Below are 12,238 nucleotides of genomic sequence, written 5' to 3' on the forward strand. Positions count from 1 at the left end.
AAGTTTTAGTTGATTTATTTATTCCTTAACACAAACAAGAGTATTTACAAAACCAAATCATTTACACGTGGACATGGATAAAATGCCCAAAAAAGTCTGGTCCCATATGTTGCGCATTAGCAAGTTGTGTAACATTACTGTCAAATCCCTTTCCCACCTCTTCGTAAGTGATAAACACAGGAGAGGAAACAGAAGTAGCGGCAGACAAGGCTGACGCACAGACAGAGCCCTTCACTCTATAGGCTTCTTATAGTAGCTATCTTTTCACATTGACCTGTAAAACGGCATTATATGACAGCTTTGGGTTGTTAATACTGACCTGGCCGCAGCTGCTTGCCGTTTGCTTCACTTAAACAGATATGCCATTTAAACAGCATAATGAGAACAGGACATTGATAAAAGTCATTTAAATAAGTTCAGTCATAAATAGCGTTAACATTTCTGGCGTGATGAAACGGCCTCATTTGTATGTTCCAACCTGCTGAACAGCGCATCTCATACTTAGCTGCATTTGCTGTCACTAAGTACCAGTCCGCCTGCCTGATGGAAATTTACTGGTAGTTAACAAAGGTCGATGGCGCAACGTGTTGAAAGGCTATAGCGTCATCAGGAGGACGTGGGGTGTATAAATACAAACATCTTTCTATGACTGTACAATAAACTGCAACGGACAATACAGCAGCATCAAAAGCCAAAAAAAAAAATGCCTTCAACCAAGGGTAAGCATCTGTATCTATCTTTTTTCACTTTTTATTTTACCTCAGGAAAGAAAGATACACTTATTTAATTACTGTAGCCTAAATGTTGACATGGAGCTTCTGAAATGAATGATTAATAAATGCACAAGTGAAAATTGAAAGCAACATCCAGCAACATTCATCTTTTCGGTTTGTACAGTTATAAACAAACTACTGTGCTGATGATGCATTTTTACATCATTTTAGATACCTTCGAAAAACATCTTACAGGCCAACCATACAAGTGTCATAGCAATCCTCTTTGGAGGAGATTTAGTGAAGGCTCAAAACAACCCAAAAGCTGCAATTAAAGATGATGTATTAAGAAGTAGTGTAGAGGTATTTGTGTGTGTTGGTCCGGACCATCGGGCAGACTTCAGCTCCTGCCATATGTCACACTATATCATGTGAAGTTTTCATTCATTTAACCAGATTGCAGGCAGCAGACAGGAGGGTATGTGCAATGGCTTCTAAACGGAGCTGGTGTCTGTAGTTAGGCCTACTTACAGCAGGTTTTACATCAGCCAATACAGCTCATGCTAGAGCAGGCTGGACATTAGTAGAGGGACGGTGAGTGCGATAGACAGACATTCCCATGGTGGTGCCAACGTGCCAAAAAAAAAACCACACTGGACAGAAGTTCGCACGGTCATTGCCACGATTGGTCAGGAGCCACAAGGATAGTTGAGGGTGGTTCTACTTTTTTTTCATTCATTTTACTTCCGCCAAGGAGGTTATGATCTCGCCCGTTTTTAAATGAAAAGAAACAAAAAATACTTTACTAATAATTCCTTTTATAATAATTTATAACAATCACCTACAATAATGACATTTATTATTTTTTATTATTTGTTGTATCACAAAAATGTTACAGGCTACATTTTTTATTGACACATTTAATGACGTAATCAGATTACAGTTACATTTAGTAAAGATTGGGATTATTTAGCAGGATTACAATTTAAAATCAGCTTTTGAGAAGAAGACACATTTTCTTCTTCTTCAGATTCTACATTGTTCTGTTGTCTTCGCTCAATACTTCTTATTGACATTTCTTTTCTCATTTACTTGTATATTTGGTGTTGCAGTAATCCATAAGTAAAGGAAAGTAATCAAGTTATGTTACTTTAATACTGGGAGACTTGCATCAGGTTACTGACTACATTTTTTTAACAGGTAATTAGTAACTGTATTTGATTACCTTTTTAAAGTAACCCTCCCACCAATGACTTTATATATATATAAATCTTTATGAATTATCTGCTGTAGTTTAGTGTGCCGTACTGAGGGGAGAGATATCACAGGCTTAATCCAGGGATCAAACAGTCAGAGGTGCAGCACCTGTTAGTGTCTGCAGAAAAGAAAAGGCAACAGAAGCACATCAACAGGTACAACCACAGCTAGAACACAGGGACAGCTTTGGGTAGGTGCAACACAGCAACAGGGAGCTGATCTGGGAACAGGGCAACTTTTATCCAGTAGGGAACCCCCCCAGATATCAGAGAGAGATTGCTGACAGATTAACAGCAAAACAGCTCTTTGTAATGGAGAATGGATCTTTACATTAAATCAGTGCCTGACAGGAAAGAGGATGTGGAAATGAAGATCTAAGGGAACTGACTGGAGAAGAAGTAGTCACTGAGTCACAAGTCTTCCAGTCACAGACGTCTTAAGAAACTAACCACTCTACCAGCCATGTTGCAATCTATCCTTCGCTGACAAAGCATGCTGGGATTATTTTGTAGACTATCTACCTGAACAGGTTTTCATATTTATTCACTGATGTCAGAACTCACATGATTCTGCTCTTCCTCATTCAGAAGAGATTATTCTCAGTGTGGGTCAAAGCCCTGAGGGCAGATCCTTGACATCTAGTGAAATGTTCTCCGGTTGTTATAGGTGACGTTCCCCTGATTAGCCCCGCTCAGAATGGACTCGCAGCGGAGAACTTCATTCACCAATCCATGGCCATCATTATGGAAGATGCAGTGAAAAAGGCCACTGATGTCAGAGAAAAGGTAAAGGTGCAATTACTTACTAGTCTGTGTAGGTATGGCGACTTATGTAAAACGGTTGTTATGCTGCAAGTAAAATTCTTGAAGGGCAATTTGGAAAGATTCTGTGACGGCAGATTTCTGCTACAGTACCAGCACACCTTTAGAGGGTAGTCAAGACTACTGCTGCCACAGTTGACCTTGACAGTGAGACATTTGTCCGTGCTGACCAGGTCTGTGAGTGGCGTTCCCCCGAGCAGCTGAAGGAGTTGTTGGACCTTGAGCTGAGAGACGGAGGAGAGTCTGAGTCCAAGATCCTGCAGCGCTGCAGAGATGCCATCAGATACAGCGTCAAGACCAGTAAGTCTTCAAACTTCAGTGAAAGACGATTGGATGCAGTTCAGGGGGTCAGACTCGAAGAAATGTTTCCTTTAGTTTGAGCAAGTAGCTCCTGTTACTTGCTCAAACTGAAAGTAGCAGATTGTTATAAAAAGCCCTCGTTGTTTGTTTATAGAGCATACAGAAGCATCAGCATTAAATTGAGACTGCTTCATAGCCAGTTCAAAACTCCTTGTAGTAAGTTTAAGCCATCTCGCCTGGTATCCCCTGGTCTGCCCTATTCACCCTAATGCACCAATGACTCCACACTGGCAACTGGAACTGGCAAACCACTCTCCAGTATCAATTCATAATATCAGAAATAAAAAGATTAGGTAACACAACATTAGTCATGTTCTGTGTAAGTTAAGGACATTTATTGTTTACTGTTGCCAAGACACGACTTGCCCTCAGAGAGAAATCAATAACTCGCTCTCATGCAATCATCTTTTGTAAACTAGTTAGGCTAGTAAAAAGATTAAAAGATGCTGAATTGCAACATCTCAGACTGACATTCATCTGACTGTTAACTGGCTCTGTTCTCTATCATCTCTGTAGCCCATCCTCATTTCTTCAACCAGCTGTATGCGGGGATGGAGCCCTATTCCTTGGTGGCAAGCTTTATCGTGGAGGCCCTTAAACCCAGTCTGTGAGTCACACAATTCATTCTAATATAGACAGTAAGTCTTACCTGAAATCATGCTGAGTAATGCTGTATCTGGTTTTCCGCAGGTACACATATGAGGTGGCTCCGGTCTTTACACTGATGGAAGATGCTGTGCTGAGGAAGATGATAGAGATGATCGGCTGGGAGGAAGGAGGAGATGGAATCTTCAATGCAGGTACAATCACTGACAGATACTATTAATATTTATACCTCTGTTGCTATGACAGCTTCTGCTTTTTGTTGTTCGCTAATCATTTAATTCACCCCAGAATGTGATAAGTGCAGGGTCCTGTGTTTTAACACCTGTGTGCTGTTTTCTCTCCAGGTGGCTCAATGTCCAACATGTACGCTGTGAACTTAGCCAGGTACCATCACTTCCCTGACATTAAGGAGGCCGGCCTCTCTGCTGTTCCACGACTGGTCATGTTCACATCACAGGAGGTAGGACTTACAGGCAAATTTAAAGGTTCAGTGATAAACATACCTATAAATATTATATTCCATTTCTGACAATAGATCCTCCTTAATGTTACACACTGAACCTTTAATGAGAGAAAAATGGTTTTGCTCATTTTTCACAGAAATAAATCTTAAGTCACAAATCTATCAGACCTTTACTGTTTTTAAATAGCAATTCCTTACATAAAATAGAAATTGAATCTTGGTTGCTGTGTCTGAATAAATGAGTACCTACTCAGGCATATTTCTTTTGTTGACAGACTCTCTTGTTTAATCTCTTTCAGTGTCATTACTCCATTTCCAAAGCAGCAGCTTTAATGGGCATCGGCACTAAGAACGTTTACATGGTTCCATCTGATAACAGGTAAATTGCTTCACACACACACTTTATAATCCTGCCCGATATACCAGTCCCTCCTCTGTAAACACAGACAGGCGACTAGTGTTGGCAGTTGGAAGGATTTGAATAAGAATTATTTCCATCCCTCATGGTGTTTCTGTAGGAACTCAAGATATTTATTCATTAAAACTACCTGTTTTACAATCTGCTCATTAGTTTGTTCTTTTATCACAAAGTGAATTATTGTGTGTGTTTTTCAGAGGGAAGATGATTCCCTCGGCTTTGGAGTTGCTGATTAAGACAGCTAAAAGTGAGGTGAGGTGAGATCTTTCCTTTTCAGGGCTTCATTTGAGCAGAGACCTTGTTGCGTGTATTTTGACGTTTGCAACACCATTAAGAGAAACTCTTTATGTGTGTGTGTTCAGGGTGCAGTGCCCTTCATGGTGAACGCCACAGCAGGGACCACAGTGCTCGGAGCCTTTGATCCCATCCAGGAGATTGCAGACATCTGTGAGAAGTACAACCTGTGGCTGCATGTGGACGTGAGTGCATTCATTCAATCATTCATTCATTCATTTGCCTCTATCAATCTCATCCCGCTTTCAGTGTAATTGCCTAATTTCTCTCTCCTGTTCCTCAGGCCTGCTGGGGAGGAGCAGCTCTGATGTCTAACAAGCATCAACACTTGTTAAAGGGCATCCACAGGTAAAAGTTTGATCAAATCAAAGCAGCATTCCTGCCAGAGAACATTTCATAGCGGAGTGACTGTGCCTGTAATGATAAAGAGACATTGTTCCTTCCATTCTTAAAGCCCTGTCATCAGCTAGTGTTCAGATGACTTGAGTGATAACATGCTGACTGTAAATTCTCTCTCTGCTGTGTTGCTTGTGTGTGATGATAAGAGCCAACTCTGTGGCCTGGAACCCTCACAAGATGCTGATGGCGTGTCTGCAGTGCTCTGCTTTCCTGGTCAGAGACAAAACGGTAAAACAAGCTCACTCATCATCTGATAGCTAATCTGCTCCACACAAACTTAGTAATTATTTTTTGGCTCTATAGAGCACCAAAACGAGGCTGCACCTTTGCAGAGTTAACCTTTCAGGATTGTTCAATTTGATTCATTGTCAGAAAACAGAAAGGCATGTAGACCAGCAGGCATATGTAGACATTTTCAGTTGTCTAATTGCATGCATAATTGATGGAGAAAGAGAGTTAGAGAACCAGAAACAAGACTAAAGCTATCCTGTCAGTTTCCCATTCACTTCCATTGAAGCCTGAATGACGGACAACAAGGCAAAAAATTACATTATAAGTATACGTTATAACAAAATGAATAGTATGTTGTTATGTTGTATGTTGTTGTAACAAGAAAAGTTTCAGGTTCTAACAAGATAAATATTATAGTTCTAACATGACACGTTTCTTGTTATGTGTATTGTTTTTTCGCTATATAGGGATTTTTTATAACGTTTAATGTTAGAACGGTGTAACAAGCAACTTTTTTGATGATGTGATGAAGTTTGTATGTCATAATAACACAAAAGTATCTTTTTATAACAATAAACCTTTTATGTTATTACGTAATATTGATGAGTTTCTCTTGTTCTGGCTTGGCAGCAATATGCAAGCCCCCCCCATGCATTACGGCACAAAAATATGGTTATTCCTTTCCCATAAATTGTCTCTGAACCACCAAGTGAAGGAAATGAAACTCCAGTCTACCCAGTCTAACTTGTACGTGTGAATATAAGCAGCATATCATTAAGCAGTAACAAAGAGAAGTATGTGTGTTCGCTCTTCTGCCAGATGGAGGACGGATAACCCTGATGATTCTGTGCCTTGGGCAGGCCTAGCAGGCACAGTTCACTTCAGTGTAGTGCCATCTTGTAGTCTCTCATTACCAGGCTGAAGGCGAGCTGACTGAGCAGTTTGGCCTGTCAGAGAGCTGGAGACAGATCTGTCAGAGGCAGGTAGCGTCAAATCTGAAGGACAGCAGACAGATGTGCGGCTGACATACTCTGGACGAAACAGCAAAAAATCTGCTGCCTTTAATGCAATAGTTTGAAATTTTGGAAAGATGAGTATTTGCTTTCTCGCCAAGATGAGAAGATCAAAACCATTCTCAGGAGACAGTTATCTTAGCTTAGTCTTAAGACTGGAAACAGCTACTCTGTCCAATGGTAATAAAATTTACCTGCCAGGTAGATTACTAATGAACACATCATGTCTTGTTAGAGACACAGCCAGGCTCGCAGTTCCCATGCTAAGCTAACAATCCATGTCATTGTGCCTCCTCAGAATCTCCTCCAGCGCTGCCACTCTTCTTCCGCCTCCTACCTCTTCCAGCAGGATAAGTTCTATGACGTCAGCTACGACACAGGGGACAAGTCCGTCCAGTGCAGCAGGAAGCCGGACGCCTTCAAGTTCTGGCTCATGTGGAAGGCTCTGGGAACCGGAGAGCTAGAGGAGAGGGTAGACAGAGCCCTCGCCACGGCCAGGTCAGTCTGAGGAGACGGACACGTAGCAGGGCCGCAGCTAACACTCAGTGACAGGAAGGCCTGATGTCCACGACACTGTTAAACTTCACCGTATAACCAGATACGTTTATTTATCTCAAACAATTGTTGAAACTGATTACATTAATTAAAAAAAAAAAAAAAAGAACTACATTTTGCTAATTAAAAAAACATTCTTTATAAGGTAGCTTTAGAAATGTTAAGTGACACTGACTTCGTTTTGTAATGTATTTTTGTAGTGTGAGAACAAAATACCTAGTAAAAAGTTATTAATGAGGAATGTTTCTGTAACTTATAAAACAATGTTTCTGCCACTTAAAATGTAGCTTTAGCTAATAAAAAGGGATACAAGTTGAATTCTAGTGAAATAGCATCAGCAAACTTTTCCTTCCTAAATAGTATTCAATCGACTTTGTTTCTCTTAATATTGTCCCCTGGTCATCCATGCCCTCATGCAGTGGCTGTGTGCCTCCCAGGGGGGCCAGCCCCCCAGTTTGAGAAACAAGTTAAATATGCAGTAGTCCTTTACAATAACATAGCTGAAGATGGACAGGGAAGTGGGCCACATGTCTGATTTGAACCCATGCCCGCTGCAGCAGGGCCTCAGCCTTGGTACATGGGGAGAGGGCTCAGGTGAGCTATCAGGCTACCCCCAGTAACTCTACATTTATTATCAATATGCATGCTGACTAAGGAAGAGGTTGAATATGCACTCATTTCACAGCAAGCATTAACAACGTGCTAATATAACGCGCTGACTGAAATATAAGTTGATGTTGGACATCAAATGACTTCCTGGGGCAGATTCAGAGACGTCACATTGTGGACAGTGCACTCTAGTGGTGACTTTATAAATAACCACAGTTCTGAGAATGTTTATAATTATGTTTAAATGTGTTTAAAAATTTGCACTAACACTTGGCAAAGCAGCATATAAACTGAAATGTGCTTTTTTTGCAGGTATCTTGCAGAAGAGATCAAGAGAAGAGAAGGGTTCCGTTTGGTGATGGAGGTACGTTTATCCACAGTTTTACACAAAAAATAGTTATTTTGCAAATTTTGCGTATTAATTATATATATTTATATAATCTGTTTTTATATGGAGTCCTGCTTTGAACTTTTGTCCCCTTATGTCTACAGCCTGAATATGCAAATGTTTGCTTCTGGTACAGTCCACCAAGTCTGAGGAACCTTCCAGATGGCCCTGAGCTATGGAAAAAACTCCACACTGTACGTACTTCATTATATTTTAACATGCCGACACAAGGAGGTGAACAAATCCTCTCTTTTGTTTGTTCACATTGCAGTCAGTCATTGCAGCGTATTGTCCCTCCTCCTGTAGGTCGCCCCGGTGGTGAAAGAACGCATGATGAAGAAGGGAAGCATGATGGTGGGCTACCAGCCGCACAGAGACAAGGCCAACTTCTTCAGGATGATCGTCATCAGCCCACAGGCCAGCAGACTCGACATGGACTTTGTCCTAGACGAGATACACAATCTGGGAAAAGACCTGTGATGAAATGTCAGTGTCAGTGAAAAACACTTTATTCCTTTGTCATTGACGGACTTGTGGACAATCAGGGAATCTGACCACCAACATCAAACACGTTTTCCTCTTCTGGTGGATTAGCTGATTTTTGGGACAACTGACCTCAAGGCTCTGCTGGTTATGCTGATCCTCATACTGATTCACACCATATCCTTAGAGTTTCCTCTCTTGCTATTCTCAAAGTAGAAGTACAAATCAATCGAAATGTCCAAATCTACTTTAAAAACATGATGTAATACGTCTTCTTCCATACAAGAAAAGGTTGACATAAAGTGTATCTGTTGTAAAGGAGATGCTATCATTTAAAATGCTTTTTAGTTAGATCATATCTTGAGAGATAAATATGTCTCTGTCACAGTGATGTTTACAAGTGGCAAAGCAATAATACTGATTATTTTAGATATACCTTATATGTATGTATTTGTGGGACTGGTTTGGGATTTCTTTCAGGTTTATTTCTTACCATGTTGCAATCATGAATCACATGTCAAGCATGCAGTGATTAATCATGCTACTGTGTGTTACCTGATTTTCCTGCTTATTTTTTATAAAAAAATGTTTATAAGAATCTCAAATAAAACAAAGCAAATCTACTGACTCTGGTCTCAGTTGAGTGTCCATACATTTTGTTCAAACTCCAAAAAGAAAACTTATTCATCAGTATGCACCTGCAGTGTTCTGTGACTGTGTCAATCTGAAAATCACAATCTGCAATTGATTACTGAGTTGGGACATTTTACCAGAACTCAGCAGTCTGAGTCACCTGAGACCTTGTAGACTCAGTTAGACAGAAATCAAACTTGATCAATACTTGGGCACCAAATTAAAAGTTTGTGTTAATCTGTGACCCTAATAAGCTATTAAAAGTCATAAGAAAGATGGATGGGCGAGACTAAACAGAGTGTCAGACAATGAGATCTTTCCCAACATATTGTAGTACTGATACTATTATTGTTCCTATGCCCCATGTTATTTAGTATGTCGGCTGTGTTGGGGATTATTACAATATAAATGAAAATGTATTATGGTAATGTTATCTTGTTACTGGAACTACGTAGGTGGCAGCTAGAGGCTAGTTCTGCTTGGTACATGCTGTTCTTTCAACATGGCGGCTGGCTGAGAAACCTTTACATATTATGGGTGAACAGTACACTAAAATATGTTTCTGAAAACATCTGAAGCGAGAAATAGACAATGCAGTAATAGAATTTTGATAGATATTTGATTAGCATTGCCTAGTTTTACAGTTTGATCTGAGTTTCGTGAGCCTGCTGTGTTGCACTGGGTGGATTTCATTTGCGTAAAGTTCTATTCAATTTAATTCAGTTTTATTTGTACAGCGCCAATTGATAACAAAAGTTATCACAGTTTTCAAATAAAGCAGGTCTAGACCGTACTATAAAATGATTTACAGAGACCCAACAGTTCCCACCATGAGCTAGCATTCGGCGATGGCAATCGAAAAAGTTCCTTTTAAGAGCTTCATTTTTTAACTTACAGAAGAATTATTCTGATTAAGTACTTTTTATGAGTAATAATAAAGATTACAAAATTAGGTCAGTGTCACTCTTTGCACAATTTTTAGTAAAAGCTGCTTAGTCAAGAATGTTTTTAGCTTACAAAAGTTAATCCTCCAGGAGGCTATATTTGTATTTAGCTGATACCTTGCCCGGCCATTTCCTCTGTCCCCCAGCCTAAGGATGGCACAGAAGAGGAAGCCAGGCACGGCAGCCAGGCTCACAAATGCACTCTATATTCTTTGGATCAACCTGTCCTTGTGCCAGAGGTGGAGGGTAGAGGACTGCATTGGGATTGGGATCCCATGGGACCCAACGGAAATCTCTCAGCAGCAGGGAGTTTTGATTTTGCTGTGGACAGGAGCTGGCAGAAAAAATTTAACTGCAGGTCCAAGTCTGATATTTGGAGAAATATCTTAGTTGTTACTGACAATAAACTAACATGCGGGACAGGAGAAGACACAACATCTCGACTGTAAGGGCATGAATGGTCAGAATGTTTACAGGAGTGAACACACACATAGTGAGAGCAGATGGTAGGCTAATGGTCAGATATTCAGCAGTAGAGGCAAGAAAAGAGTCCCACACAGGACTCTACCAGAAGGAACATGTCTTTCAAACCACAGGTGTGTTTGCTGATGAAGACTGCAGATATCTGTCAAAGATGACATGTTTGGACTTTTCTACCTAAGGCTGGGTGCCAGCAACGAACACTAAAAACTCTGAACTCTGTTCTGAAAGCTTGCATTGAATGCTCTTACTACTCCTACAGTTTCTAATTCAACTTTTCAACTTTTCAGTAAACTTTAGAATGTATTTTCTTTAGGTAAACTTAACATTCAACTTCTTTTGTCAACTTAAATTTGTATTAGTGTAGAAATACATTTGATTCAGTCTCACAGCTCTCATCAATGCACTGATAGACTCACTGACATGCTCAGCAGCAGCTGACAGACAAAGTTAGTGACTAGCTGGTGAACACAGTGGAGCATTTAGCAGCTAAAAAACCATATACAGGAGTCAGTGGAGAGTCCAGAGCAGTGTAAATATTTAACATTCACAAGTTGTTAGCAAACAGTTAAACAGAATTTTAAATGACCTGAAAAATACCTCAGTGATCCTGTACCACCAGTTACTGTAGTAGTTACTGGCAATAACTTTGAAGGAATATGCAGAATTAAGACTGACTTTAGATAAATATCTACATGACCCTTCAGACAGGTTATCTTCAAAGGACCATATATTTCTTTTATTGACATTCACATTAGGTGCAACAACAGAGTAGATGTTAAATATTATCCAGAAATTTCTTTCTAAGAAATGTAGTGACCTGCCACCTGTGAGACAGCGTTTTGCTTTCTCTGCTGGTAAGCCTCACATTGTTCCTGGATATTTAAAGGGGAAACGAGTACAGCACACTGTTAGAACAAAGAAGAAGAATTAGAACAAAATAAAGTAAAATTAGCATTTGCATGAGCAATAAATGTCTATGTTCAGTTGCAGAGTGACACATTGTCTCTAATTGTGCAGCCTTCATCTTGTTTTGGCTTGGTCAAATTAACTCGTATATTTATATATCTTGCACGTATTCTCTTTCTTGAAATATATCTCCAGGCTTAAATTTTTTTTTTTTTTTTTTGCAGCACTGTGAGAAACCAGTGCAAGGGAGAGAATGTATGAAATGCAAGTACAGAGAGGAGTGGAAGAAAACTCAGGGTTAAGCAGTTCACATTTAGTTAGCTGTAAGTGGACTAGACTGAACACTGTCCTCTCACCCCAGTTGTGGAAAACTACTGGAAAGGTCCCTATCAGTCAGGTGTGGCCGCCTATTAAGAAGTCAAGTCAGTCACAATATTGATGAATACACACAGAAAGATTCACAGATGTATTTTAGGATTTATATGGAAATGTTTTATTGTATATAAATGTATATAAAATCCACAAGACATCCAAATATTTCTGGTTTTCACATAAATGTATGTATTTAAAGGATTCAGTGGCATACAGAGGTGAAGTTGCAGATTACAACTACTGAATACAGCTCAGCCTTCCACGAACTTAATTCAAATGTAATTGCAATC

The 12,238-nt window shown here is 39.9% G+C and overlaps 1 protein-coding gene across 1 annotated transcript; it reads left to right on the plus strand.

Moving 5' to 3' along the window:
• Window positions 1–221: 221 nt before the first annotated feature.
• On the plus strand, window positions 222–9,233 carry LOC127367357 (acidic amino acid decarboxylase GADL1-like). The gene is made up of 15 exons (XM_051407117.1): window positions 222–719; window positions 2,637–2,755; window positions 2,965–3,091; window positions 3,668–3,758; window positions 3,842–3,951; window positions 4,102–4,217; window positions 4,520–4,599; window positions 4,836–4,890; window positions 5,001–5,117; window positions 5,216–5,280; window positions 5,478–5,559; window positions 6,874–7,073; window positions 8,052–8,103; window positions 8,232–8,321; window positions 8,434–9,233. The coding sequence occupies exons 1-15, from the start codon at window positions 704–706 to the stop codon at window positions 8,605–8,607; spliced, it is 1,494 nt and encodes a 497-aa protein (XP_051263077.1). The 5' UTR covers window positions 222–703; the 3' UTR covers window positions 8,608–9,233.
• Window positions 9,234–12,238: the final 3,005 nt, after the last annotated feature.

This window comes from Dicentrarchus labrax, unplaced genomic scaffold (assembly GCF_905237075.1).
Source record: "Dicentrarchus labrax unplaced genomic scaffold, dlabrax2021, whole genome shotgun sequence".
Lineage (NCBI taxonomy): Eukaryota > Metazoa > Chordata > Actinopteri > Moronidae > Dicentrarchus > Dicentrarchus labrax.

Excerpts from the sequence above, each read along its gene's own strand:
- LOC127367357 (XM_051407117.1), top strand. Across the intron at positions 3,952-4,101 it reads AGATGGAATCTTCAATGCAG|GTGGCTCAATGTCCAACATG; the intron begins GTACAATCACTG and ends TTTTCTCTCCAG. Across the intron at positions 4,891-5,000 it reads TTAAGACAGCTAAAAGTGAG|GGTGCAGTGCCCTTCATGGT; the intron begins GTGAGGTGAGAT and ends GTGTGTGTTCAG.